The sequence below is a fragment of the Triticum dicoccoides genome, chromosome 7B (genome assembly GCF_002162155.2).
Source record: "Triticum dicoccoides isolate Atlit2015 ecotype Zavitan chromosome 7B, WEW_v2.0, whole genome shotgun sequence".
In the NCBI taxonomy this organism is placed as follows: Eukaryota; Viridiplantae; Streptophyta; class Magnoliopsida; order Poales; family Poaceae; genus Triticum; species Triticum dicoccoides.
In genome coordinates this window covers 749,110,609-749,137,716 of record NC_041393.1, presented here as the reverse complement: position 1 = coordinate 749,137,716, position 27,108 = coordinate 749,110,609, and the positions used below count along the sequence as shown (strand labels likewise).

At 47.5% G+C, this 27,108-nt stretch overlaps 2 protein-coding genes across 2 annotated transcripts in view; both read right to left on the bottom strand.

The window, feature by feature from the left end:
- Window positions 1-1,942, bottom strand: part of LOC119339767 (beta-glucuronosyltransferase GlcAT14A-like) — a 3,473-nt gene extending 1,531 nt beyond the window's left edge. The window contains exons 1-3 of the mRNA XM_037611697.1: window positions 1,298-1,942; window positions 1,119-1,194; window positions 888-1,012 (exon numbers count right to left, since the gene is read on the bottom strand). Of these exons, the coding sequence (XP_037467594.1) occupies window positions 888-1,012; window positions 1,119-1,194; window positions 1,298-1,913 (817 nt within the window). The 5' untranslated portion in view covers window positions 1,914-1,942. The remainder of the gene's footprint in view (window positions 1-887; window positions 1,013-1,118; window positions 1,195-1,297) is intronic.
- A 10,218-nt stretch (window positions 1,943-12,160) lies between these two features.
- LOC119339674 lies at window positions 12,161-24,476 on the bottom strand. The gene is made up of 4 exons (XM_037611645.1): window positions 24,390-24,476; window positions 21,880-22,046; window positions 21,646-21,749; window positions 12,161-12,397 (listed from the first exon to the last, which is right to left on the bottom strand). Exons 1-4 carry the CDS (start codon window positions 24,474-24,476, stop codon window positions 12,225-12,227), a joined length of 531 nt encoding a protein of 176 aa, XP_037467542.1. The 3' UTR covers window positions 12,161-12,224.
- Window positions 24,477-27,108: the final 2,632 nt, after the last annotated feature.

The following is a 27,108-nucleotide window of genomic DNA, read 5'->3' as shown; positions in this document are numbered from 1 at the left end:
ACTCGAGCGCTCACCCGTCAACACCGCGTCCCACTTTGGCCGCTGCGCGCGATCCGCACTCGCCAGCGCCCACGACGCGCGCTCGTACGCGTATGTCTCGGCTGGGCGAACCGATCGATCGGTACGCTTGCAATGCGCCACTCATGCCAACTGCCTCCACGCACACACGCACGCACGCTACAAACCATCGCCATGCACACATGCATGCACGCCTGAGTAATTAACCTGGAGTGAGTCGGATCCGGCTTGCCTGCTTCCTCCTCATGCTCCGATCCGTGCTCACATGTTATCCTATGGTTGTCTTTTTTCCTTTTTTCTTTTTAATCTAATCATCTCCCCCCTGATTTTAAGGGGGTGGGCCGGACCTTATTTTGTTCCAATCAAATTAAGCCACGTATGCGGGAGCACGGATGGGCGCACATGAGGGGAGCAGGCAAGTCTCGTCCGGAGTGAGTCTAACCAACCTACGTGCATGACACACACACCTAATCAACAGACTCAACCATGATTATCTTAACAGAAGTGCCGTCCATGCATCTCCCCACTACGAAGCACGAGCAGATTAGTTGGAGGCCGGCTACTCTCTTACGTACGACCGTTTGTCCATACTCGATCGTGCTTAGGCGTCGCACAGACGACGACGTGGCCTGCAACTCATCTGCACGTATCCGAACGTGTGTTTTCAACTGAGACATGAACTGCAGTCCAACAACTTTAATTTTATTTGAAGAAGAAGAAGGAAATGCCGTCCTCTTGCATAGATTAATATAATTGATGCGTGAATGAGCAAGCATTGAAGCTCATGAGCAACTAGGAGCTTGGATCAGCCATGGACATGAACGATGGATGATGATGCAACCGGACCGGCGTACATGAATGATACGTACCGGTGAAGAGCGTGAAGGCGGTGGGCAGCTCCCGCTTCTGGGTCTCGGTGTTCATCCACATGAGATCGCGCTTCGTCTTGAGGTACAGCCCCGGGTCGACCACCAACGGCTTCGCCCTCGCATGCCTGCCATGCCAACAACGTCCGTCCTCAATGCCACACCTCTCAGTCGTTCACGTCATCAATGCTAGCTAGCTGCACATTTGATTTGATAACGATCGAGAACACGTACGCTTTCCAGCCCATGTCGCTCGTGTGCTCGATGAAGTTGAGGTCGCGCGGCAGCCGCGAGAACACGTCCATCAGATCTGCAGCAGTAGAATTCAGCAGCAATGGAAACATTCAGCTATTGCGCCATGGCCACGCAATGCAAGGCAGGCCAGTGGAGATGGATATGTCATATGTACTGACCGTCCTGCGTGACGAGCGGGTAGTCGGAGGCGGAGAGGTTGATGAACCAGTCCCAGTCGGCGGCGCCGGCGCCGTGCAGGAAGGCGGCGGCAGCGTGCAGCGTGGTGGTCACCATGGTGATGCCCCGGTAGGTCACCAGGTTGGCCTTCTCCACCACGCGCACGTTGCCGGCCGCGGCGAGGACAGGGTGCGCGGCCACGAAGGCCGCCAGCTCCGCGCGGTCCGAGTCGGGCGCCTCCGCGTCCAGGTGGAGGATGTAGCGGTTCCGCGGGTGGTAGAGCGCGAGCAGGCAGCGGCGCAGCCTTGCCGCGTCGCCCTTCGAGCCGGAGACGAGGTACGCGAAACGAGGGGGCGACGGGCGCTGGGTGGCATGGGAGTACCGGTGGAGGAAGAGTGACGCTGAGGGGAGCGCGGCCTGGGACGCCGCGAGGAGCAACACCGTGAAGATGCCCCCGAAGACGACGGAGAGCAGGACCCGCAGGTCGATGCCGGCGCAGGAGGAGGAGCGGCCGCGCGGGGAGGAGGAGGGGGTGTCCACATCGATGTCCATGGTGGCAAAGCAAGGCTGCGAGTCGGCAGGCTGGTGCTTGATGGGCGGCAGACCGGCGGCAACCATGGCGGCAAAGCACGCAGGGGACGTTGTGACCGGTGAGCTGCCAGCAAATAAGCTTTGTAGCTGGTGATGCTGATGCTATATGTGCGACGAACAGAAGCAAACCACCGCCGGTAGGTCTTGTGCCTCTCTTGGTCGTCGGCTAAAATATCATATCCAGCTGAGGACTTGGCCCCGCGGAATGAATGAGGGCTTAATTACAAATCTTAGATGAACGTCGGCCGGACAAGCAATCATGGGCAGAGCACGTCGAGGATAAACACGTCGGTGTCGGTGGCTCGGTCGTTGTACGTGGTCTGTTTGGTCAGGAAGATCCGGATCACCACGGAACAATGTACCTTAGGAACATTTACAGTTTTGCTAAAACTTATCTAGATGAGATATAATTTGGTCTCATTCATTTTTTATAGCCATTGAATGTAATGCTATAAGATGCGTGTGTGCTGACGTGTGTTGTATCTGTTCTTATCTTTAAAGTGAATGAGGCCAAATTATATCTCATCTAGATGAGTTCTAGGTTCTCCCAACAATTTACCCAGGTTCAGGTCCTCACCCCCTTACTTTTTTTGGGAAATCTTCCAATCTATTCATCTTCAATCATGGCAGTACAACGAATACAAGAAATAATAAAAATTACATCCAGATCCGTAGACCACCTAGCGACGACTACAAGAACTGAAGCGAGCCGAAGGCGCGCCGCCGTCATCGCCCCTCCATCATCAGAGTCAGGCGCAACTTGTTGTAGTAGACAGTCGGGAAGTCGCTGTGTTAAGGCCCCATAGGACCAGCGCACCAGAATAGCAACCGCCGCAGATGAAGAATAACATAGATCAGAAGGATCGAATCCGAAGACACAGGAACGTATACGAACACCAACGAGATCCGAGCAAATCCACCAAAGATAGATCCGCCGGAGACACCCCTCCACATACTCACCAACGATGCTAGACGCACCGTTGGACGGGGGCTAGGCCGGAAGAACTTTATTCCATCTGCAGGGAGCCGTCGCCGTTTCGCCTTCCTGAGCAGAATACAAACCCTAACAAAACTGAAAGGAACGACTAAAAACGAAGCCCTCCCGCCGGCCCTTGGCAGGATTCACCGCGCCTCCATGGCCCTAGGGCCAGTGGAGACGAGGCGGACTTGTGTCGGTGCCGTCGAGAGGCACAAACCCTAGCTTTTTTATTGGAGGGTGATAGACATGCTTGTTCTTTTCTATTTTGGGTTATAGAGTATAACTGCAAAAATGTGGAAGATATGATTGATAAAACTCGTAGTAGTTGGCACGGGTGAAGCTCCTGACCATTAGTGGCAGACTTATACTTAATAACCTTGTTTATCTCATATGCCAAAATTTACGATGTACTTTTATGACCTCTGTGTTGGAGTGAAGAAAAATGGATTTCTTTAGAGCTGAAGATGTTATGGCAAGAAGATATAGACAAACCGAAGATATCACTTAGTTAAGTGGTTAGTTGTATGGCTGCCTAAGGATAGTTTGAATTTGATGAATAAGATATTGATTTTCAGAAGGTTGTGGAAACTCTCCGCCTACAATGGAGTTTGACAGACTATTTGTAGAAATAATTCATTTTTTTGTATAGTTAGATTAAATAGTTTCCTGAAGTCCAATAAAGTCCTCCTTCTTTTCCATTATCAAACTGTGACAAGTATATAATATTTTTCAATATCTTGACCCAAACCCCTGACATTCCAGACGATTCCTAACATTTTTGTCAGGTAGATCATGCGTTCTCTTATTTTTCTTATCCCCGCCAATTGAAACACCATGCTTCACACATCCAATCACTAGTGGGGCACTTCTCTTTTTTTTCCACCGAAAACGATGACTTTGAGTTGTTCAAGGTAATCTTCCTCAATTTCTGCATCAGATTGATCACTATCAGAGCAAAGATCATTCATATCAGCATCACTAGTGTCAATAGGATCAGGTGACCTAGATTCATGAAGATTTCTTTTATAGTCATATTCCGAAGGAAGAAATCCTTCCTGGCTTGCTCCATTTTTCTAATGATATCCAAGTTATGATCAACCATTTATATAGAGTAATCAATGTCATTTCCTACCTTATAAGTCATTTGCAAAAGAGAAGATTAGAAGTATAGGACTTTGAATCATTACCACAATTAACCCTTTCAGCGGCTCTTTCCCTTGCAATATCTTCCACCCTAATATTTTCCTTGTCTCTAATTCCGATGCACCTTCTGAGATGACCATCGCCATCAATCTCACCGCCGGCAGCTGGTTTCCTCCCATGAGTTTTCACACCTTAGAACAAATGAATCAAATAGTCTCTTCACTACCATTATAATCAACAGGCTCCATGTATTTATCAGCTTCCTCATCACAAGCTTGCTTATTGTCCTTATCTAAATTGTCTTCATCAACTAGCTCTGCAATTTCTCTATCCATTTCCTCTCTTCGGCTAACTTTGTGAACCAACTGCTACAACAAATCATGTTGTTTGTGCATCTCAATCTCTAGATTATTTTTGCTGGCTTCCAGATCTTGAAGTTTTTTCCTCCTCCAGGGATCTCATTAGAGCAAACCTTTTTCTCTCGCTTCCTCCATCAGCTGCACTTTTCCATATGCTTCCAAGTGGGACTCAAGTTTATTCTTATCTCATGTTAGATCAATATGTCCTGAAGACTTAACTATATTAGCAACATTCCTAAGCTTCTCAATCATCCTCTTGTTTTGTTCAAATTGAGCCAAGACATACTTCCCAAGATAATCACTTCCCTATACCCATCACTTACTTTGTGTTTATTTCTCATGTCTCTGCCTTGTTCAACATCCCCAATATGGTATTTCTTAGCAAAATTTCCATTGAAATTAGTATACCAACCCTGTTGCACCACACTTTCCACCTTAGTAGTCCACTGTAAATCACTAAATCTTTGCCAGTGAACTTAGTGTAGGGACCAATTTACTTCGCAACTCTAACTCCTACCTTAGCTCTCACCTTCTCAAGAGCAATAGAGTCCATGCTTTTTTTAACACGTGGCCCAAAGAACTAGCAATTTCACACATCCCCAAAAAAATCTAAATCATTCAGGAAACTTATCAAACTTGACCCATACAATGTGCCACTTCCCTACTGCCTTACTTGCGAAGGACCAACTATGGACATTAATAAATGCACCAACCCCGAATAGATTTAAATCCACGAAAGTTCAACGAGATAATAGTTTCTCTCGTGACTCTTTGTTCTGCTATGGCAAATCCAACTGAACATGTTATTAAACTCTTTAAGGAACCAAGTCTCATTGATATTACCATTTCTTATTCTCACAATAGCCATGTGATTTTCATGCTCAATAGCCAACATGTCTTTATAATTTTGTACAAGGAGCACATGCAATCCTCTAGCAGCATACTCCACATACTTAGGAATAAGTTTCATCTGCTTAAGCCAAGCACACTCATGAGTAATGTTAGAATCTTTTCCACAATGACTTGTCCTAGCTAACACTCTTTAGTAGTATGCCTGGTATCTTTGCACTTGTTGCAAGGCTATCTGAAACGACTAGTTCGTCTATTAGTATCTGAACTGTGTTGTGGCAAGAATATGTAGAAAAACGAAGGTATCACTTACTCAATTAAGTGGTCAGTTGTATGTCTACTAAGGATAAAGGTAGAACTAGTCCTTTGGGCCGGCATGGATAGTGCTAAGGGCAGGCAATGTCCAGTGGCATGGGAGAACATCTACATCCCCAAGCATGTTGGTGGCCTAGGACTGCACAACCTCAACCTGCTCAATAATGCACATCATGAAGAATTGTTGTTGGTGGCGAGAAGTTAAGATCTCCTACCGTGGTTTGTGCTCGACCTTGTGGTCTATGCGGAGGCAACCTCGATCTTATGGGCCTCCACACGGCTTTCTTTCGATAATGGCAACTCCACACTATTCTGGCAGGATCACTACGTGGGGTCACCTGCATCTCGCAGTTTGCACCAGGCCTAATTCTACCGTTCAGGCCAACGGACGTTTCTCTGTCACGGCTCTATGGGCTATGCGACTCGACCTAGGTGGGTGATCTTCGCGGATGTCTCTCTCTCACTGTCATCATGAAGTTCCACGATGTCTGGCCCCTCATCATAGCAGAGTGCTCTCGTAGGCCCCTGACCCTGGATTTGGAAGTGGACGACATCCGGCATTTACTCCACCAGCATTGCATATAGTGTCGCTTTCCCTAGCCGTATCGACTGCGGATGGGTGCAACTTCTGCAGAAGCCATGGGCACCCATGAAATTCAATATTTTCTTTTGGGTAGTGCTTTGCGTCGGGTTCTGGTCCTCGGATTGCCTTGCTAGACATCATCTTCCTCATCAAGTGTCGTGCCCTCTCCGTGGATAAAGCAAAAAGACCATTGAACACTTGCTCTTTGCTACGTCTATGTGTGTGAGGTTTGGCATGGTGTGCTACACAAGCTCGGTCTACAATGCCTCACCCTAAATGCATATGACAAGATCCTTCCCTCGTGGTCCTCTTTTCAAGCGACGATTCCGGCAAAGCTTCATGAAGGCATCAACTCAGTCGTTACCTGCACGCGTCAATGCATATGGCTCAAGAGAAACCATTGCATATTGAGGCACACCTCGCTCCTTCCTCTAGCATCAGGTCGATAGGGTGCACGATCATTACCGTGAATGGTGGACGGCGAGTGACAATGGCCATAGGAGAGTAGTTATGAGCAAGCTCGCTCAGGCCGTCTGATTTTCCTGGCGCGATTGAGCAACTCCTTGTAAGTTGGATGCTTTCTATCTTTATATATCGGCACACAGATCTCCTGTGTATTCTTGTAAAAAAAGGTAGAACTAGGTGTACATAATTTGGATTTGATGAATATAAAACCATGGTTGTGGAAACTCTCGACGTCCGATGGAGTTTGGCTGACTATTCTTATCTTATAGAACTAGATCAGGATCGCGCCTTGGTGCGAGGGTGCCGGTCCCAACGTTTTGATCAAGTAGGTAATGCCAAGATGGAAGCCAAATTATTAGTGTGATACTATCGCTCCAATATACTCCCTCTGTAATAACTTAATGTATAAGGAGCTTTTTGGTATAAAAATGGTCTTATAAGATACAGAGGTTTGTAGCTTCCATAATTTCATCTGAATCTCTTAAATAAAAAGAACCACACATACATTTACTCATTATGTTCCAATCAATAAGGTGTTAATTGGAAGGACTGGCTAAGAATAAGCCACTTCTAAGAAAAAGTGGCCCTTTAATGCCTGATCATAAGAAAAATGTACATTAATAGTCATATTATTTTAGCACCCAAAAAACAAAATTTATCAAATTACAGTACTCAGATCCCTAGTTGCCTGATCTCCTTTTCCATTTTGAGAGCAGGAGTAGGAGAGGCCTGGTGGTTGATGTATTGAGCAAAAATTTAACTCAAGTAGTCAACGATTGAGTCTACAGTTCTCCCTTTCTGCTAGTGCTGCATTCCACTGTTTTACAGGCCTTGCAAAAAGTTTGGAGGGCTCAGCATACACAATACTCACTCACCTTATATTCCATATTGGCACGCTGATTCTTATCGAACATGTTTCCGTATGCATCACTTCGTCATCACTAAACATGGTGAGAGAGAGAGAGAGAGAGAGAGAGCAGTAAATATTTAAATTGTTGCATTCAAAATAGGCGGTTTCAATACCCAATTGTAGTAAGACAGAACAATGGAGTTCACAACAGAAGCATCTATGTTCAGGCAGAACATAAGATCGTATCTGAAAGAGAAGAAATGGAGCTCATTTCCATGCTAGATGATCATTCCAGTAACATGCATTGCCGACTCCATAACTAAAATAGCACTACATTTTTCTACCTTATGATATTTGGCATTAGTACTGTAAAAGAGTAACTACATGCATATGTGTATTTAGAAGCAATATCAATATAGAATGGGTGGAAGAGGGATGTAGCTGGTTTGAAGCATAAACATGGTACTACATGAACTATAAGCGAGGCAAGGGGACCAGTAATAAATTGTTGCAGACTAGAAGTAGCATACCATCCCTACTATTTCTAATAGCCTCAAAGTATCAAAGTGTATATTGTTGTTTTTCACATCCAACATATGCAAGTGACCGGCAATATTTTGTGGAAATTATAAGCATGACATCGTGTTAGATCTAAATGGAAATTATAAGCACGACATCCCTACTATGTTTAATACAATATTTACTTTTTCCCAGTAAATTAGCTTTCTTGCCCTGAATTACTCATCCAGTAATCATATCATAATCGTCACTCATTATTATAGATTTCACTTTTGCTTGCAAAACTCCACAGCATGTCTGTATATGGCAAGGCAATGACGATAGATGCTATCGATGCAGATACATAGTAAAAGATCATGGTGAAGTATAAAGCCCAAAACACATTATCTTTCAAATAAATTTCGAAACATAACAGCTTGCTACTTGAAGGTTACTCATGGCTTAGCTGTGTGGATTTTAGAACGGCGTACCTCAGGTGGAGCATAGGCGGTCGACATTCTGGCGAAATCAGTAGAACAGGGATAGTGGATGCTTCCCTAGAGGGGCTTGAGTCTGTCTTCTATGTATCAGACCATGTCATAGTAGTATCCTGCACAAAGAGGAATAAGAACTTACTTTTAGTGAGGGCTTCAATCTTGGAGGTAAATAAAAATATTTAGAGTTCACAAGTGTCTTTCAGTATAAATTCCATGAAAGACTAGAGTGCTACTCATTGCATCACTTATCTAAAGAAACATTAAATATCTGATGTGAAAACATTTACTCTTTGGAAGGACATGTTTCCAATATAATGACCGCTAGAGAGAAATTTCTAATTAAGAATAAATCCGACACACAAATTCAGCCAATTCTCTGAGCAGCTTCTGTGAAAATATTTCCGCCACATAAATCTAATATATGTAGCTGAACAATTGAACAAGAAATAGAGAAGAAGGGAGGAACGAGCTGTGGTGAGCTAGCTGTTGGGGAATGTAGTAATTTCAAAAAAAAAAAATCTACGCACACGCAAGATCATGGTGATGCATAGCAACGAGAAGGGAGAGTGTTGTCCACGTACCCTTGTAGACTGAAAGCGGAAGCGTTAGCACAACGCGGTTGATGTAGTCGTACGTCTTCACGATCCGACCGATCAAGTACCGAATGTACGGCACCTCCGAGTTCAGCACACGTTCAGCCCGATGACGTCCCTTGAACTCCGATCCAGCCGAGTGTTGAGGGAGAGTTTCGTCAGCACGACGGCGTGGTGACGATGTTGATGTTCTACCGACGCAGGGCTTCGCCTAAGCACCGCTATAGTATTATCGAGGTGGACTATGGTGGAGGGGGGCACCGCACACGGTTGAGAGAGATCAACTGATCAATTTGTGTGTGTAGAGGTGCCCCCTGCCCCCGTATATAAAGGAGCAAGGGGGGAAGGCGGCCGGCCAAGAGGAGGGCGCGCCAAGCGGGGAATCCTACTCCCACCGGGAGTAGGACTCCTCCTTTCCTTGTTGGAGTAGGAAAAGGGAAGGGAGAAGGAGAAGGAAGGAAGGGGGCGCCCCCCCCCCCCTCCCTAGTCCAATTCGGACTAGTCCATGGGGAGGGGTGCAGCCTCCCTTTGGGGCCTTTCTCTCCTTTCCCATATGGCCCATTAAGGCCCAATACGAATTCCCGTAACTCTCCGGTACTCCGAAAAATACCCGAATCATTCGGAACCTTCTCGATGTCCGAATATTGTCGTCCAATATATCGATCTTTACGTCTCGACCATTTCGAGACTCCTCGTCATGTCCCCGATCTCATCCGGGACTCCGAACTCCTTCGGTACATCAAAACACATAAACTCATAATATAACCATCATCGTAACGTTAAGCGTGCGGACCCTACGGGTTCGAGAACTATGTAGACATGACCGAGACACGCCTCCGGTCAATAACCAATAGCGGAACCTGGATGCTCATATTGGCTCCCACATATTCTACGAAGATATTTATCGGTCAAACCGCATAACAACATACGTTGTTCCCTTTGCCATCGGTATGTTACTTGCCCGAGATTCGATCGTCGGTATCTCAATACCTAGTTCAATCTCGTTACCGGCAAGTCTCTTTACTCATTCCGTAATACATCATCCCGCAACTAACTCATTAGTTGCAATGCTTGCAAGGATTAAGTGATGTGCATTACCGAGTGGGCCCAGAGATACCTCTCCGACAATCGGAGTGACAAATCCTAATCTCGAAATACGCCAACCCAACAAGTACCTTCGGAGACACCTGTAGAGCGCCTTTATAATCACTCAGTTACGTGTGACGTTTGGTAGCACACAAAGTGTTCCTTCGGTAAATGGGAGTTGCATAATCTCATAGTCATAGGAACATGTATAAGTCATGAAGAAAGCAATAGCAACATACTAAACGATCAAGTGCTAAGCTAACGGAATGGGTCAAGTCAATCACATCATTCTCCTAATGATGTGATCCCGCTAATCAAATGACAACTCATGTCTATGGTTAGGAAACATAACCATCTTCGATTAACGAGCTAGTCAAGTAGAGGCATACTAGTGACACTCTGTTTGTCTATGTATTCACACATGTATTATGTTTCCGGTTAATACAATTCTAGCATGAATAATAAACATTTATCATGATATAAGGAAATAAATAATAACTTTATTATTGCCTCTAGGGCATATTTCCTTCACTAGCTGTACCTCCTTGAGCTGGCACCTCCTATTGGAGGGGGCAACGACCATCCTTCAAGAGGATCTCGATGATGTCAATGGCATACTTCCTGCTGCCAGCACTTCGCCGGCCAAGTGGCACCCCTTCTCCCTGGGAGCGAGCAAACTACATGAAGACAGGAGCAAGGTAGTCCATGAATATCAAATGTGTTGGCCTATGTATGCATGGTGTATGAACCTAGCTAAGGCCCTGTTCGGAATATAGCCACTCCGCTCGAATCCGCGGAGCTGTGGAGCTCCCTTTGAGCTGCTCCGTGAAAATGAGTTGTTGTCTGCTCCGCTCCAGGAGCACAGTCAAGGTAGCGGAGAGGAACCTAATAGGCACTAATAATTTTCTTTTCGATATCCATCATGTTAATAAGAAGACCATGGTCTGAAACATAAATAGATGAGCATTACCCGCTTGAAATGCTGACAACATATCTCCAGTCCAAAAAATAGGCGGTGTGGATCCAGAGGAAACTTCTGGTCGGCACGACGGCACATCAAAGTCAACACCTTTGGGTGTCGATCCTCCCCTGTCCATGAATGAGAAATTAAGCAACATGAGAACAAAAAGAAAGGTTTGTACATAGGCATGCCAAAAAACACTGGACAATTTATCTTACCCAAAGATCCAGAATGCTAGCGTACTATAAAATTAGCAAGGGGACCTGCAAAACAAACCACAGTCAACACGCCAATTTGATAGCTTCTCATGTTTTTAATATTTGTCATCTCAATCTTTGATTTATGTTAAACAACATCTACATGTTATATCTGCTCCATATTAATCATCCAAAATGCACTCTATACAATGGGGCATAAAAAACTAAAGTATTTGACAACACCTAGATCAATTAAGAAAAGTATGCCTTCCCCGGCTACCAAAGAGGAAGGGAAGAACCTGGGAACCCGTAGATACAGCAGATTTCGAGCACAGGCATCCACACCAATCTGAAGGAGCACCAGCGGCATGCCCAAACCCCGCCACCATGCAGCAGCCATACCAGTGTTCCCCATCAGCTACAGTAGCAAGGAGCCTGGCACTAAACCTGACCGCCTCGAGTTGAAAACAAAACAAACACGCTCCAGGCATTCAGATCAATCTTTTACTGTGTCTATATGGGCCTACTTGATCGCCTCGAGTTGAAAACAAAACAAACAATCTCCAGGCCTTCATATCAATGTAGAGAAGATGAGCCTAGGTGTATCAATTACGAACGTGTGTTCTGCTACATCTAAAATAGAAGGATCAGTATGGTCATGTACTTGGAATTATAAAGGAAAATCAATAAAGTATCTGCTGCTGATAAAAAAACTATAACAGGATTTGGTGAAATGTCAGTAGGCTCTTAGGATCAGTGTAGTAGTCTTCACAAAATTATGATGGACATTATGCAATGGACAAAGACTATTGTACTTAGATGCAATAATTAGATGGATGATTCATTTGTAGGAACAATTAGAGAGAAGCAGTGTAGGATTATGGAGATTCGGTTGTAGGAACAAATCTGATGGGAGGGATAAACCTACATCATCGTTCCTATCTTAGCCTCTTTCAGCTACAATCAGCAGTGCATGAATAGAACATTTTCCATGGATTTGAAGAAGTATTTTTCAAATGGGTAAACTACAGAGTACTCGCTACTATGCAAAGGGCAAAGGGACATAAACAGTGTTCTAACCAGCTGATTTCTTTGTTTGAAATGCCCTTCTTCCTTGAATTCCATGCAGGTTGCATCTGACAAATCCATTGGAAATGAAAGCAAACATTATAAGGAAAACTGCTGAGAAAAGTGGTTGAGGGAGTCCTGAACTAGGGGGTGTCCGGATAGCCGAACTATCATCGGTGGCCGGACTCCTGGACTATGAAGATACAAGATTGAAGACTTCGTCCCGTGTCCGGATGGGACTTTCCTTGGCGTGGAAGGCAAGCTTGGCAATACGGATATGTAGATCTCCTACCAATGTAACTGACTCTGTGTAACCCTAACCCTATCCGGTGTCTATATAAACCGGAGGGTTTTAGTCCGTAGGACGAACAACAATCATACCATAGGCTAGCTTCTAGGGTTTAGCCTCTCTGATCTCGTGGTAGATCTACTCTTGTACTACCCATATCATCAATATTAATCAAGCAGGAGTCGGATTTTACCTCCATCGAGAGGGCCCGAACCTGGGTAAAAACATCGTGTCCCTTGTCTCCTGTTACCATCCGCCTAGACGCACAGTTCGGGACACCCTACCCGAGATCCTCTGGTTTTGACACCGACATTGGTGCTTTCATTGAGAGTTCCTCTGTGTCCTCGCCTTTAGGCCCGATGACTCCTTCGATCATCAACAACGACGTGCTCCAGGGTGAGACTTTTCTCCCCGGACAGATCTTCGTATTCGGCGGCTTTGCACTGCGGGCCAATTCGCTTGGCCAGGAGCAGATCGAAAGCTACGCCCCTGGCCATCAGGTCAGATTCGGAAGTTTGAACTACACGGCTGACATCCGCGGAGACTTGATCTTCGAGGGTTCGAGCCACAGCCATGCGCGCCGCACTGTCTCGATGGGTATGATCTAGCTCTGCCGCCAAACAGTGACCTGGAGGCCGCACCAGCGTCCGCTCCGACCCTTAGTTCGGAGCCGATCTCGCCAATCGAGGACGAGTGGTTGGACACCACCTCGGGGGCTACGATATCTACGGCGATTGAGCCGAACACCATCCCTGTCCTTTGCAGAGCCCGTGACTCTGAGGTGCCGGACTCCTCTCCGGACTCCGAACCTCCCACGCCCCTGCCAGTCGAATCTGACTGGGCGCCGGTTATGGAGTTCACCGCCGCAGACATCTTTCAGCACTCGCCCTTTGGCGATATCCTGAACTCATTAAAGTCTCTCTCTTTGTCAGGGGAGCCCTGGCCGAACTACGGTCAGAAAGGTTGGGATTCGGACGACGAAGAAATTCAACGCCCACTCACCACCCACTTTGTAGCCATTGTCGATGATTTAACCGACATGCTCGACTTCGACTCTGAAGACATCGACGGTATGGACGACGGTGCCGGAGACGATCAAGAGCCAGCGCCCACGGGGCACTGGAAGTCCACCTCGTCATATGACATATACATGGTGGACATCCCAAAAGATGGGAATGGCAATGGAACAGCGGAGGATGACCCCTCCAAGAAACAACCCAAGCGCCGACGTCAGCGGCGCCGCTCTAAATCCCGCCACAGCAAAAACGATGAATCCGGCACGGGAGATAATAACACCCCGGACAGTGCCGAAGACAACCCCCTCCAGCAGGATTCAGCACAGGAGGAGGGAGAAGCTAGCCCTCATGATAGAGCGGCAGACAGAGAGGTAGAGTACGATAATTATATGCCTCCCTCCGAAGATGAGGCAAGCCTCGACGACGAAGAATTTGTCGTGCCGGAGGATCCCGCCGAACAGGAGCGTTTCAAACGCAGGCTTATGGCCACGGCAAGCAGCCTCAAGAAAAAGCAGCAGCAGTTTAGAGCTGACCAAGACTTGCTAGCTGACAGATGGACTGAAGTCCTTGCAGCCGAGGAGTACGAACTCGAACGCCCCTCCAAAAGCTACCCCAAACATAGGCCGTTGCCTCGATCAGAGGAGGAAGCACCCGCATCACCAGCGCACGACATGGCAGACCGGCCACCCCGTGGCCGCGACAGAGAGGCCTCTCGACCCTCCGCTCAAGCCACGCCCCGACGCCGCTCAAAAAGTACCAAGGCACGGGAGAACGCGCCGGACTTGCGAGATTTACTGGAGGATAAGGCAAAGCAAACAAGATCGATCTAGAGATCGCGTGGGCGCCCAACAACTCGGGATGATTACCGTCACGCCGGATACAGCAACCCCGGCCGGGCCGAACACAACAGACAATGCTCATATGAGCTACGTCGTGATATTGCCCAATACAGAGGCGCCGCACACCCACTATGCTTCACAGATGAAGTAATGGATCATCAAATCCCTGAGGGTTTCAAACCCGTAAACATTGAATCATACGATGGTACCACAGATCCTGCGGTCTGGATCGAGGACTATCTCCTCCATATCCACATGGCTCGCGGTGATGATCTACACGCCATCAAATACCTCCCACTCAAGCTTAAAGGACCAGCTCGGCATTGGCTCAACAGTTTGCCAGCAGAATCAATTGGTTGTTGGGAAGACCTGGAAGCCGCATTCCTTCATAACTTCCAGGGCACATATGTGCGACCACCAGACGCCGATGACCTTAGCCATATAATTCAGCAGCCAGATGAATCGGCCAGACAACTCTGGACACGGTTCTTAACCAAGAAAAATCAAATCGTTGACTGTCCGGATGTAGAGGCCCTTGCAGCCGTCAAACATAACATCCGCGACGAGTGGCTTGCCCGGCACCTCGGACAGGAAAAGCCGAAATCCATGGCAGCCCTCACATCACTCATGACCCGCTTCTGCGCACGAGAGGACAGCTGGCTAGCTCGAAGCAACAACTTGGAAAAACACCCTGGTAGTTCGGATACCAAGGACAGCAATGGCAGGTCACGTCGCAACAAGAATAAACGTCGCATTAACGGTGACAATTCTGAAGATACGATAGTAAATGCTGGATTCAGAGGCTCTAAACCCGGTCAGCTGAAGAATCCTTTCAAAAGAAATACCCAGGGCCCGTCCAACTTGGACCGAATACTCGATCGCTTGTGCCAGATACATGGCACCCCCGAAAAACCAGCCAACCACACCAACAGAGATTGTTGGGTGTTCAAGCAGGCAGGCAAGTTAAATGCCAAACTCAACGACAAGGGGCTGCATAGCGATGACGAGGAGGAGCCCCGGCCGCCAAACAATAGAGGACAAAAGGGCTTTCCCCCACAAGTGCGGACGGTGAACATGATATAATCAACCCACATACCCAAAAGGGAGCGGAAGCATGCACTAAGGGACGTATATGCGATGGAGCCAGTCGCCCCAAAGTTCAACCCGTGGTCCTCCTGCCCGATCACTTTTGATTGAAGGGACCACCCCACTAGCATCCGACATGGCGGATTCGCCACATTGGTTCTTGACCCAATCATTGACGGATTCCACCTCACTGGAGTCCTGATGGACGGCGGCAGCAGCCTGAACCTGCTTTACCAGGATACAGTGCGCAAAATGGGCATAGACCCCTCAAGGATTAAACCCACAAAGACGACCTTTAAAGGCGTCATTCCAGGTGTAGAGGCCAACTGTACAGGCTCCATTACACTTGAAGTGGTCTTCGGATCCCCAGATAACTTCCGAAGCGAAGAGTTAATCTTCGACATAGTCCCGTTCCGCAGCGGCTATCATGCACTGCTTGGACGAACCGCATTTGCAAAGTTCAATGTGGTGCCGCACTACGCATATCTCAAGCTCAAGATGCCAGGCCCTCGAGGAGTAATCACGGTCAATGGAAACACCAAACGCTCTCTCTGAACGGAGGAGCATACGGCGGCCCTAGCGGCGGAAGTGCAAAGCAGCCTCTTAAGGCAATTCTCGAGTCCGGCCATTAAACGTCCGGACACCGTCAAGCGCGTCCGGAGTAACCCACAGCAAGACAACCTGGCACGATCCAAGCAAGCGTAGCAATGCGGCCCCAACCCCAGCCCTCGCGAAATCGCGAAGCCAGTACTACCCGTACATAACTACGCTCTGGAGATACCATGGGCATAAGGGGAGGGGCACGACCATGGCACGCCCAGAGTGCGGCTCAACCGCACTAGGGGCTCCTGATTGTGTCATTCTTTTTTTTTCTTTTTTCTCTTACTTTCAGGACTCCGTTTTCCAGAAGCCCTGTCCGGCACTAGAATTGCCGAACTCACGATGCAACAGCCAGGGAAGCAGAAAGCTACGTCGAGTGTCCAGGTGGTCTCTATTACGAGCATTATACCTGTTTTACATACCACCCCGCAGCTTACCCCTGGAGGGGGACATGCTAAATAGTCCCATCCCTTGCTTACCGCACTATTTATATCGTTCTGCTTTCATTGCAGTACCTTTTTGAATAAACAATACATAGCTTCTGCTTATTATTGCATTCCCTTTTTCCCATATATGTTCATCTATGACACGTTGCACCCGTACACTCTGGCACGGCCAATACACCAGGGGCTTGAATACCCCACAGAATGGTGTGATAAGTCCGAACACTTTCACAAGTGCGGCACCCCGAACTTATAGCATTATATGCATCGGCTCCGAATCATGTCTTGGGTCAATAGTTGGGTTTTCCCGGCTCCCATGTTTTGGTACCTTACGTTCCGTTATATCGGCTAAGGTAGCACTGGGAGAACCACTGCGATTGTGCCCCGGTTGAGCTGGGTTGAGCACCTCGGTGGAGAAAGCTAAAACTGACCGTCATGATAAGGAGAGAGCTGGTCGCTGTTCGAGAGGTTTTTTCGGGTCCCTAAAGACTTATGCCACTTAGAGCGAGGAGCCGGCTCTGTCTGGCCAAGGTGTGGATAGCGCCCCGAACACGATCTTCCGAATACAAGGGGCTTCACCGAAATTTAAAATTATAGAATTCTATGGCTAAGTGATTGTGTTCAAGCACTATAAGTCCGGTTGCCTGGTTCGTTGCGTTGAGCGCCTCCCTCGTAGGACCCAAGAATGGGAACAAGAGCGCTCAAGTTTATCCTGAACACCCCAGCACTCGTGGCATGGGGGCTGAAGCCAACGACTTGCCATCTCACAGATTTGATAAACAGCCGCACAGAAGGTAATATTTTAAATTCACGAGCGTTGCTTAGCGCACATGAACAAGTTTTCAGCGTACAGGATAACAAATGCGAGTCTATTAAAAAATTACATCTTTGGAACATTCCCCCGCTATCAGGCGGGCACCCTCCAGGACGCCCTCATAATACATTTAGGGCTTGCGATGCTCCTTGCCCACTGGTGGTCCGTCCTTCACAAGCTTCTCGCCATCTAGCTTGCCCAGTGCACCTTCGATGCAAGGGCCCTACGGGCACCTTCGATGCAGACAGAGCGCTTGATTACTTCGATCCACGGATAGGCGTCCACCAGCCGCCGCACTAGCCCAAAGTAGCTCCCAGGCATGGCCTCATTTGGCCACAGTCGAGCTATAAGGCCCTTCATGGCCTGTTCGGCGACCTTGTGGAGCTCGACCAATTGCTTCAGTTGGTCGCTCAAAGGCACCGGATGTTCGGCCTCAGCATACTCAGACCAAAACACCTTCTCCGTCGAGCTCCCCTCTTCGGCCCGGTAGAAAACGGCGGCATCGGATACACTGCGGGGCAGATCTGCGAAGGCTCCTGGAGAGCTCCGGATTCGGGTAAGTAACAGAGAATTGACTTTTACATTATTGCTTTGCATAAAGAATGCCTTACCTGCTGCTATCTTCTTCATCGCCTCGATTTCCTGGAGGGCTTTTTGGGCTTCGGCCTTAGCGGCTTTGGCACTCTCAAGAGCCGAGGCAAGCTCGGACTCTCCGGTCTTCGAGTCCCGCTCCAAACCCTCGTGTTTTTTCACGAAAGCCTGGAGCTCTTGCCGTACCTCCGCCAGCTACGCCTCCTCCTTCTCTCGCTCGGTGCGCTCCGCGGCCGCTTTGTTTTCGGCCGCGGTCACCGCTTCCTTTAGGGTCGCCACCTCGTTCGTGGCCCCTACAATACCCATGTTATTCCTGTCTTTTTTGCAACCAACTCCTTTCTATAAGGTATTACTTTAATAAGGTATTTGTTTACCTTCTTGGTCCTCGAGCTGCTTCTTGGCTTGGCCGAGCTCGTTCTCGGACCGCTCGAGGCTCTCATTTAATACATTGACCTCCGCAGTCAGTGCGGCAGAGGTCAGCAGGGCAGCCTGCATTCCCATATTGACATAATTATGTTAGACTCCTGCGTACATCTTTTTAGATCCTTAGTCCGGCTTTTCTTTCCGAACACCGAACTAAGCATCAGGGGCTACTGTCTATGCGGTAATCTTCTTGCATATATTGAAAACTTACCTCAAAGCCTGTTAGAAGGCTGTTGCAGGCTTTAGTCAGCCCGCTCTTGGCGGACTGAACTTTCTGGATCACCGCACTCATAACAGTGCGGTGCTCCTCCTCGATGGAGGCGCTGTTAAGCGCCTCCAGTAAGCTATCCGGTGCCTCCGGTTGGACGAAGGACACCGGCGTCTTACCCTTCTTACAAAGGGGCCGCTTGCCGGACTTCGGAACAGCTGACGGTTCCGATATGGAGTCTGGACAAGGGTCGGGCTTAGAGCCCCTGGGGGCCTTGCTCCCCTCACGCCTGCAGTCCGGGAGGCTGCCTTGTGGCGCCTCCTGCGCCACCTCCTCTTGACCAGGCCCCCTTGGGGCCCCACCTCGGCGTCGTCGGCGGCGCGAGGCGAGGAGGCGGCCGGAAGAGAAGTGCTCTCCACTTCGGACGAATTCAGGGACCCGCTTGACGAAGCGGAAAGCTCGCCCTTGGGCGGGCTGCATGATTGTTCGGCATTAGAGAACACTATGCAGTAAATAAGAAAAAAAACCATGGGTATCCGTACACTTACGATCTCGCCAGGGGCTTGGCCCTCGAGGGCCACTCCTCCTCGCCGTCGTTGGCGTTGGTGGAGACGTCCGGAGGAAGGGTTCTTCCCTTCTTGGACCCTCTGGCCTCCCCAGTCGGGGCGGCCTTCCTTTTCTTCTCTTCCCCCGCTAGGGGAGAGGCTTGTTTTCCCTCCTCCTCAGGAGAGGATTCGGCTTCAGAATCTGACACCACTTGGTGCCGGGAGCTCCTTCTATTCCCCGTGGCCTCCTTCTTGGCCTTCTTCTCCGACACCACGTGAGGTGCCGTAACCAGCAGCCCCGTCAAGCGGGCGTCCGCTGGGTCTTCTGGCAAAGGAGCCGGACAGTTAATCTGTCCGGACATCTTCAGCCAGTCCTGTCAAAGGTTAGGGAGTTTTAGATCCCGCATAGAGTCAAACTATGAACAAAGAGTCCCATAAAGGGCAAAATAATTTACCTCGCTGGCTTGACGCTGCGAGCGGAATCCGCGATCTTCGGTAGCAGAAGCGGGAGCTTCGGTGCCCTTGGACAGCACCTTCCAGGCATCTTCGTACGTAGTGTCGAAGAGCCGGCTCAAGGTCCGGTGCTGTGCCGGATCAAACTCCCACAAATTGAAGGCCCGTTGCTGGCATGGGAGAATCCGGCGGATGAGCATAACCTGGACTACGTTGACAAGCTTTAGGTTCTTGTCCACCAGGTTCCGGACACAGGTTTGGAGTCCGGCCAGCTCTTCCGAATCACCCCACGTCAGGCCCATCTCTTTCCATAATGTGAGCCGCGTGGGGGAGCCAGATCTGAATTCGGGGGCCGCCGCCCATTTGGAGTCGCACGGCTCGGTGATGTAGAACCACCCCGATTGCCACCCCTTTGTGGTCTCCACGAAGGAGCCCTCAAGCCATGTGACGTTGGGCATCGTGCCCACCATGGCACCTCCGCACTCCGCTTGTCGGCCGCCCACTATCTTCGGCTTGACGCTAAAGGTCTTCAACCATAAGCCGAAGTGTGGCTGGATGCAGAGGAAGGCCTCGCACACGACGATAAACGTCGAGATATTGAGGATGAAGTTTGGGGCCAGATCGTGGAAATCCAGGCGGTAGTAGAACATGAGCCCCCGGACAAATGGGTGAAGTGGAAAACCTAGTCCGCGGAGGAAGTGGGTGAGGAACACCACCCTCTCATGGGGCCTGGGGGTGGGGATGAGCTGCCCCTTGGTGGGGAGCCGACACGCGATGTCGCCGGACAAGTATCCCGCCTCCCGCAATCTGGTGATGTGCCCCTCCGTGATGGAGGAGACCATCCACTTGCCTCCCGCTCCGGACATGGCTGGAGAAGGTTGAGGAGAGATGTGCGAACTCGGGCATTGGAGCTTGAGTGCGCGGAAATGGATGAGCAAAGGAGGAAGAAGGCGTAGGTGAAAAGGTGGATCCTTATCCCCTTATATGGACGGACGCAACTAAGCGCCCCCACCGGCCTGGTAAAACTCTCTTATCTTCCAAGCGCTATAATCAATGGCGCGGTTGGGTTACCCACGTCCGTATTGATGAGAATCCCGGATTAAGGGGACACGATCTCTGCTTTGACAAGACATTCCAAGGAAACCGCCTCGCTAAACGCGCTGAGGCGGTACAGTAAAAACAATTCGAATAAAGACTTGGCTGTGGCGTGATGGCACGCCGCGGAATATGTCAGCAGATTGATTTTGTGTAGATATTATTCTCTCTACAGTGTTGTGTGGAAATTATTTTGCAGAGCCGGACACTATCCTTATGTTCAAAATCTTCTATGAAGTATTCAGAGGAGGAACCCGCCTTGCAATGCCGAAGACAATATGCGCGCCGAACTCGTCATCATTGAAGCCTGGTTCAGGGGCTACTGAGGGAGTCCTGGACTAGGGGGTGTCCGGATAGCCGAACTATCATCGGTGGCCGGACTCCTGGACTATGGAGATACAAGATTGAAGACTTCGTCCCGTGTCCGGATGGGACTTTCCTTGGCGTGGAAGGCAAGCTTGGCAATACGGATATGTAGATCTCCTACCAATGTAACCGACTCTGTGTAACCCTAACCCTACCCGGTGTCTATATAAACCGGGGGGTTTTAGTCCGTAGGACGAACAACAATCATACCATAGGCTAGCTTCTAGGGTTTAGCCTCTCTGATCTCGTGGTAGATCTACTCTTGTACTACCCATATCATCAATATTAATCAAGCAGGAGTAGGGTTTTACCTCCATCGAGAGGGCCCTAACCTGGGTAAAAACATCGTGTCCCTTGTCTCCTGTTACCATCCGCCTAGACGCACAGTTCGGGACCCCCTACCCGAGATCCGCCGGTTTTGACACCGACAGTGGTCCTCACAGAAGTATTAAGTACAATTCTCATTAGTGTTCAGTTTATAATAGAGATAGTGTTACCACTTCGTAAGGAATCATGCATTAATAAAATGAGTAGTGTGAGAAACTTACAAATAGGACCAAGACCAGCATCAACCTTTCCCTCCACCATGAATACTTTAACGACTGTCTTCAAGTTCATCATAAGCAAATAGTCACATATACGCACATGAAGCCTGCACCACCACAACCAGGATTAACCCAAAATCATTTACTGATTTATGCATCACAAATCCTACTGAATAAGTTTGCTTGACTGCAAATTAGGAACACATTTGAGGTGAAAACTAAGAAAGAAAGCACTACATTTTGATATGCCTGAGCATCTCCGGGCTGACCTCGTTCGCCCGGTGGAGCCTGTTCACGGTTATCACCCCGCACCACAGGATCCCCTTGGCCACGTTCTCGGCACCGGACGCTATGGCCCTGGCCACGGTGCTGCCGCACTCCTCGATGTTGGGCGCGACGATGGTCTAGTACGTGGTAGCCTCGACATTAGCCATCACGCCAATATCAATCAAACTGTCACTTAGCTCAAATCGGAAATGTGCTTCAAAAGAAAAGAGATTATGCGCAAGGAGACTTGCAGTTTTTATCTCCGACCCATTCCAACAATGACAGAGAAGTTGATTGCAGCAGCAAGGAACCATGCGGAGGTGTAGAGAGAGTAGGTCTTGCTTGGCTGATCGGCAGCCATGCCGCCAAGTTGCCACAACCTCGTCGCCCCACCCTGTGTGGAAATTTACTTCACATCAAACAAAAAAGGCACCATGGACATGAGAATGCGTGGTAGACATAGCATTGAAAATGGAAGAGAAAACATAATCAGGAAGAAAGCTAACTAATCTTGCCATTTGATCTGTTCAATATATTTACATTTCAATACTGCAACGAAATCTGCCAATGCCATCATTGCGTAGCAGACTACCCAGAATTTAAGAAAGCAATAAAGGACACTTTATAGGTATATATACTTAATAACCACAGGTAGAAAACAGATTTCAAGCAATAGCTATTGGAGTGCTGGTATGAATTTGAACATATCTTTAGTAACCATTAAAAACAACAAGCTATAATAGCAACCAGAAGCCGGAAAAACAAAATTGAACAATACCAATATCAAAGGAAGTTACCTTCTATGGAATTAACCCTAGAGTCTTGAAGCTTGGGATGAACTTCTTCTGTATGTCGAGGGACACAAACAGGTCTACATATCTGCGGCGAGCAAAGAAAACACTTAGTAACTGTTAAAAACAACAAGCTATAACAGCAACCAGCAATCCGACAGTCAAGATTCAAGATCACCAGTAGGCGGCGATGACTTTTGGATCCAGCAACAAACACTAACCACATCCATAGAGGAAAATTAGTGTAGATGAGCAGCAGGACGGCAGAAAACCGACTTCCCTGACGTGTAAACAGATTGCGGAACAATTCCAGCAGTGTATCTGAAAAATTGATTAGAGATGTTAACAATACGGGCACGCAGTTCCCAACACACACGTCATAACAGTACGGGCATGCAGTTCACAAATTGAAAATCGTAATATCTACAAACCTAATAACAAAGTTAAGTAACCAACAAAATCTAGCAGATTGGAAGAGCTTATGCTAAATAACATATTTAGTGTGTCAACTGCAGATCTTACTCATCTTCTATGAGTATTTTCGAACATTTTCACTAACTGAGTAACCAACAACAAATATTTCACTTGTTTACCTGTAGGAATATCCATAGATTTCAAGGGTTGTATCCTCACATAATCAGTTCTCTCTTGCTTCTACACCCCTTAAAAACAAAGATAGGAAGAATAAGTTTCCGAGAGAGATCTCCATAAAATGGAACACATCAAACTGCTAGAAAGTTAACCTTGCAAATCAGTGTTCCTACAAAAGTTAACCTTACAAAGTAATGAACAATATGGGCTAGTATATTCAAAGTGTTCAAAGGTGAAAGAAATAGATAATAGATAAATCACAAAATTGGCATAACTATTTGCCAACTAAAAAATACATATCCTAGGTATGCTTAAAGTTCCCAACCCTGCTGCAACAATCAGCTTATGATCAACGGTGTTTTTCAAAGCAAAAAAGGCAAGGAGATGCTATAACAGAATTATGACTCCAGAAAAAATATTGGCCAATTAATAGAAATCAGAGGAAAACTGTAAATGATGCATCTAAAGAAAATATGACATAAAATATTGGCCAATTAATAAAAATCCACACGTAGAGTTTGATGCCAACCTAAAAGGATTCATGGCTCATCTTTATGTACTCTTTCCACAATATTTCTAACATAAAACTTACTGGAGAATACATAAATAATTCATTTTATAAATAAAAAAGTAACTCAATGCAGCATACATGCTGTCGCTGTTACTTTTATCCAACAGAATAAAGTTAACATCAGAGAGAGGGTGTGAACTGCAGTGTCCATTTAAATCGTTTATTTGCATATGATCTGTAATATGGACATAAATACTGAATGCCACATGGCATCATCTTTTTAACCGAACTAAACCTCCAATTAAGGCATTAACCAAAAATATGGCCTTAACTAAACCATATCAGTACCCAAAACACAGTCAACTACCTATACACAATCAGATAGAAGCAGAAAGGACAACCTGAGATCTGACCAAGTCACAAAATTATATATTGTTCTCATCCAAAATTGTTCTCATCCAAAATGAGTTGCTTCCTGAGCCGAGAGGATGAACAGATCAACATATTTAATCGAATAGATCTTCAGCGGATGAATAGGTAAACCCACAAAAGAGAGAGGGGGATGGGGAAGTGGGCAGGGCGCTCACCAATCCAGAACCCAACCGGTCGCTGCGCACGATGCAGTGGACGGGATGGATGTGGCACAGCTTCTTCCCATCTCCTGTTCCTCCCATCTCCTTCCAAACATCCCTCTCTCCATCTCGTGTTGGGTACAGGAGGATTTGACAGGGAGAGTCGATCTAAGAAGGGGAACTATGAGAGAGAGAGAGAGGGGGGGAGAGAGAGAGAGAGAGAGCGACAGATGCGAACCTAGACGGAGACGAGACGTTGATGCCGTCCTTCCTCCCTTGGCTGTCATCCTTCTTCCCGTCGTGCTCCTCCTCCTCGCCGTCGATGGTGGCTGCGCCGGGGTGGTCGGCTGGGTCGAGGAGACGGCGGGGCGGCTGCCTGCTAGGCGAAGGAGATGGCGGCGGCGTGGGGTTGGATTTGGACGGCAGCGGGGCAGGGAGGCGGGAGCGAGGCTAGGGTTTGGAGGGAGAGAGAGAGAGGGGCGAGCAGGAGGAAGAGGACGAGGTGGACGGCGCGAGTGCACGAGGCGGCTAGGTTTTCTCTCCATGGGGGCCATGGCCTTTATATGTCCATGTATAAAATGACGAGAATACCCACGGCGGGGCACAGAATTTACGCGCATGTAGCGACCAGACCCGAATGGATCAAGTCTTTGTGCTTAAGTGTCATCCCTGGATCGGTATGCTGACACACACAGTACTCGAGGATTTATAACAGAGGTAAATCACATGTATAAAGTAACGTAAATACTATTACCTCAATCCAAATAGCGGAAGTAACAAGGTTGTGGATTCCCATCAACACCAACGGCAAAGTTGAGTGTAGAAATCGTAACCCTGACGTATCACTTACTCGTCGTAAGATCCTGCAACATGAGACGTTGCAGCCACAAAGGGTCACTACATTGAATGTACTGGCAAATTCACACCATAGAGCAATGATGAATAATGGCTATCTCTACATGCATATTTGGCTGGTGGAGGCTCTATGGTTACAATGTTTTTGCGAAAAGTCAATTTTTCCCTATTGCAAAGGAATAAATTTATTTAACTATCATGGTGGTGGTTAAACATTGAGAATGGTTGACAGCATTCTCAATCCCAATTAATCATCATTATTAAAAACCCACAAATTATTTAAGTAGCGTGATGAGATCAACAGGATAATCCAAGAACTAGATACTCAAGATGTCCATAACCGGGAACACGGCTAATCATGATTAGTTTGTACACTCTGCAGAGGTTTGCGCACTTTTCCCCACAAGACTCGATCGCCTCCGTTGGATTTCTCGCACTACATGGTGTTTGAGAAACGGATGACCGAGACATAGTCTTTCAGAAGCGCTAGCACCTTACGATGTGATAGACCATACCAACCTACATCCCCTACATCTGCTAGTCTACCACTGTAAGAGTTCGCACGACTTAGTCAACTACGCCAGAGCCCATAATGCCTTGTGGCTGCACACGGAAGTTTCTAGCATGAATAATCTCATGATCCCTTTGAGCCTGGGTGGCGGTCCATAAAAAAAAGGCAAATCCTGCCTACCTAGGTGCCTAGACAGGCAAATCCTGGAATAGCCAGCTACCTCAATCCACCCAGATGTGTGTTTAAGTTGCCACCTTAAGTAAACCATTAATTAACCATCTCACATCTGTCATGGATACACTCAAACCCATTCCACGTCTACGAGCATAGCATGGCATAAAAAGCAAACGTAGAAGTAACTCCCAAGGGTTTGATAATAAACCAGGTAATAGGTACTACCTCAAACTACTTCCCAAAACCCACAATTTAATTAGATCCTAATCATGCAATGTTTGAGGATTGATCTAATGCATAAAAACTGGGTATGAAAAGTATATGATCAAAGTGTGATCTTGCCTGCAAAGTTGATGAAGATGATTCGCACTCAAAACTCTTGATATTTCTACTCGTCACACTCCGGTCAATCTATCGTAGACAAGCAATAGTAACTACACATAAGCAATCACTCAAAAGATTGGAAAGAACGAAGAAAACAATTCAGAAAACATCAAAACCAAGCAAATAACTCTTGCAACATAAAACAATTTCTAACAGTACCAAATTATGTGAATTTGGCCTTATCAGAAAGTTTATGTCAAGAGCTTTAATTTGCAAAAAGAATCAAATCAAACGGAGTTATAAAACTCAAGTTATGATCAAACGAAGTTCAAATTCAAATTTGATCTAATTCAAATTTTAAACTTTCAAAAACATGTTTAAGTTGTTTTACTGGATAGAGGGGATCATAACGAAGAAGTAGGCGTTGGTTCGTTGGATTTGGACTAACGAGTAAAAAGTTGTAGTCGTTTGAAAACCAGGGGCTAATCTGTAAATAATATATCTACAAAGAAGTCCCTGACTAAAAACTAACAGAAAAAGAAAAGTCTAAAAGGCGAACGTTCGTTACCAAACGCTAACGAATGAAAAACCGTTCGATCCAGATCTAATCTGATGAGCGTTCACTAATTAAAACTAACAAAAAAACTGCGTTTAAAAAGAAAAACCGAAGAAAACCGGATCGGGCGGCGGTTATACCGGTTCACGGAGGTTTGGCGGTTTTCGCGAGAAAACCGGCGGCGGCGAGGTCGAACTCCGGCAACGGCGGGACGGCGGCGGCGGGTTTGGTCCGGCCGGGGCGGCGGCTCGGGTGGTCCAGGAGGGCGCTGAAGGGGCCGGGGAGGGGCGGCGCGGCGAGGCGAGGAGGATGGC

Bases quoted from the DNA above. Each gene is read 5' to 3' on its own strand.
- LOC119339674 (XM_037611645.1), bottom strand. From the start codon at position 24,476: ATGGGAGGAACAGGAGATGGGAAGAAGCTGTGCCACATCCATCCCGTC. The intron at 22,047-24,389 runs GTGAGCGCCCTG...ACCACGTACTAG, and splicing joins ACCGGTTGGGTTCTGGATTG to ACCATCGTCGCGCCCAACAT. The intron at 21,750-21,879 runs GTAGTGCTTTCT...GTGGTGGTGCAG, and splicing joins ATGCTCAGGCATATCAAAAT to GCTTCATGTGCGTATATGTG.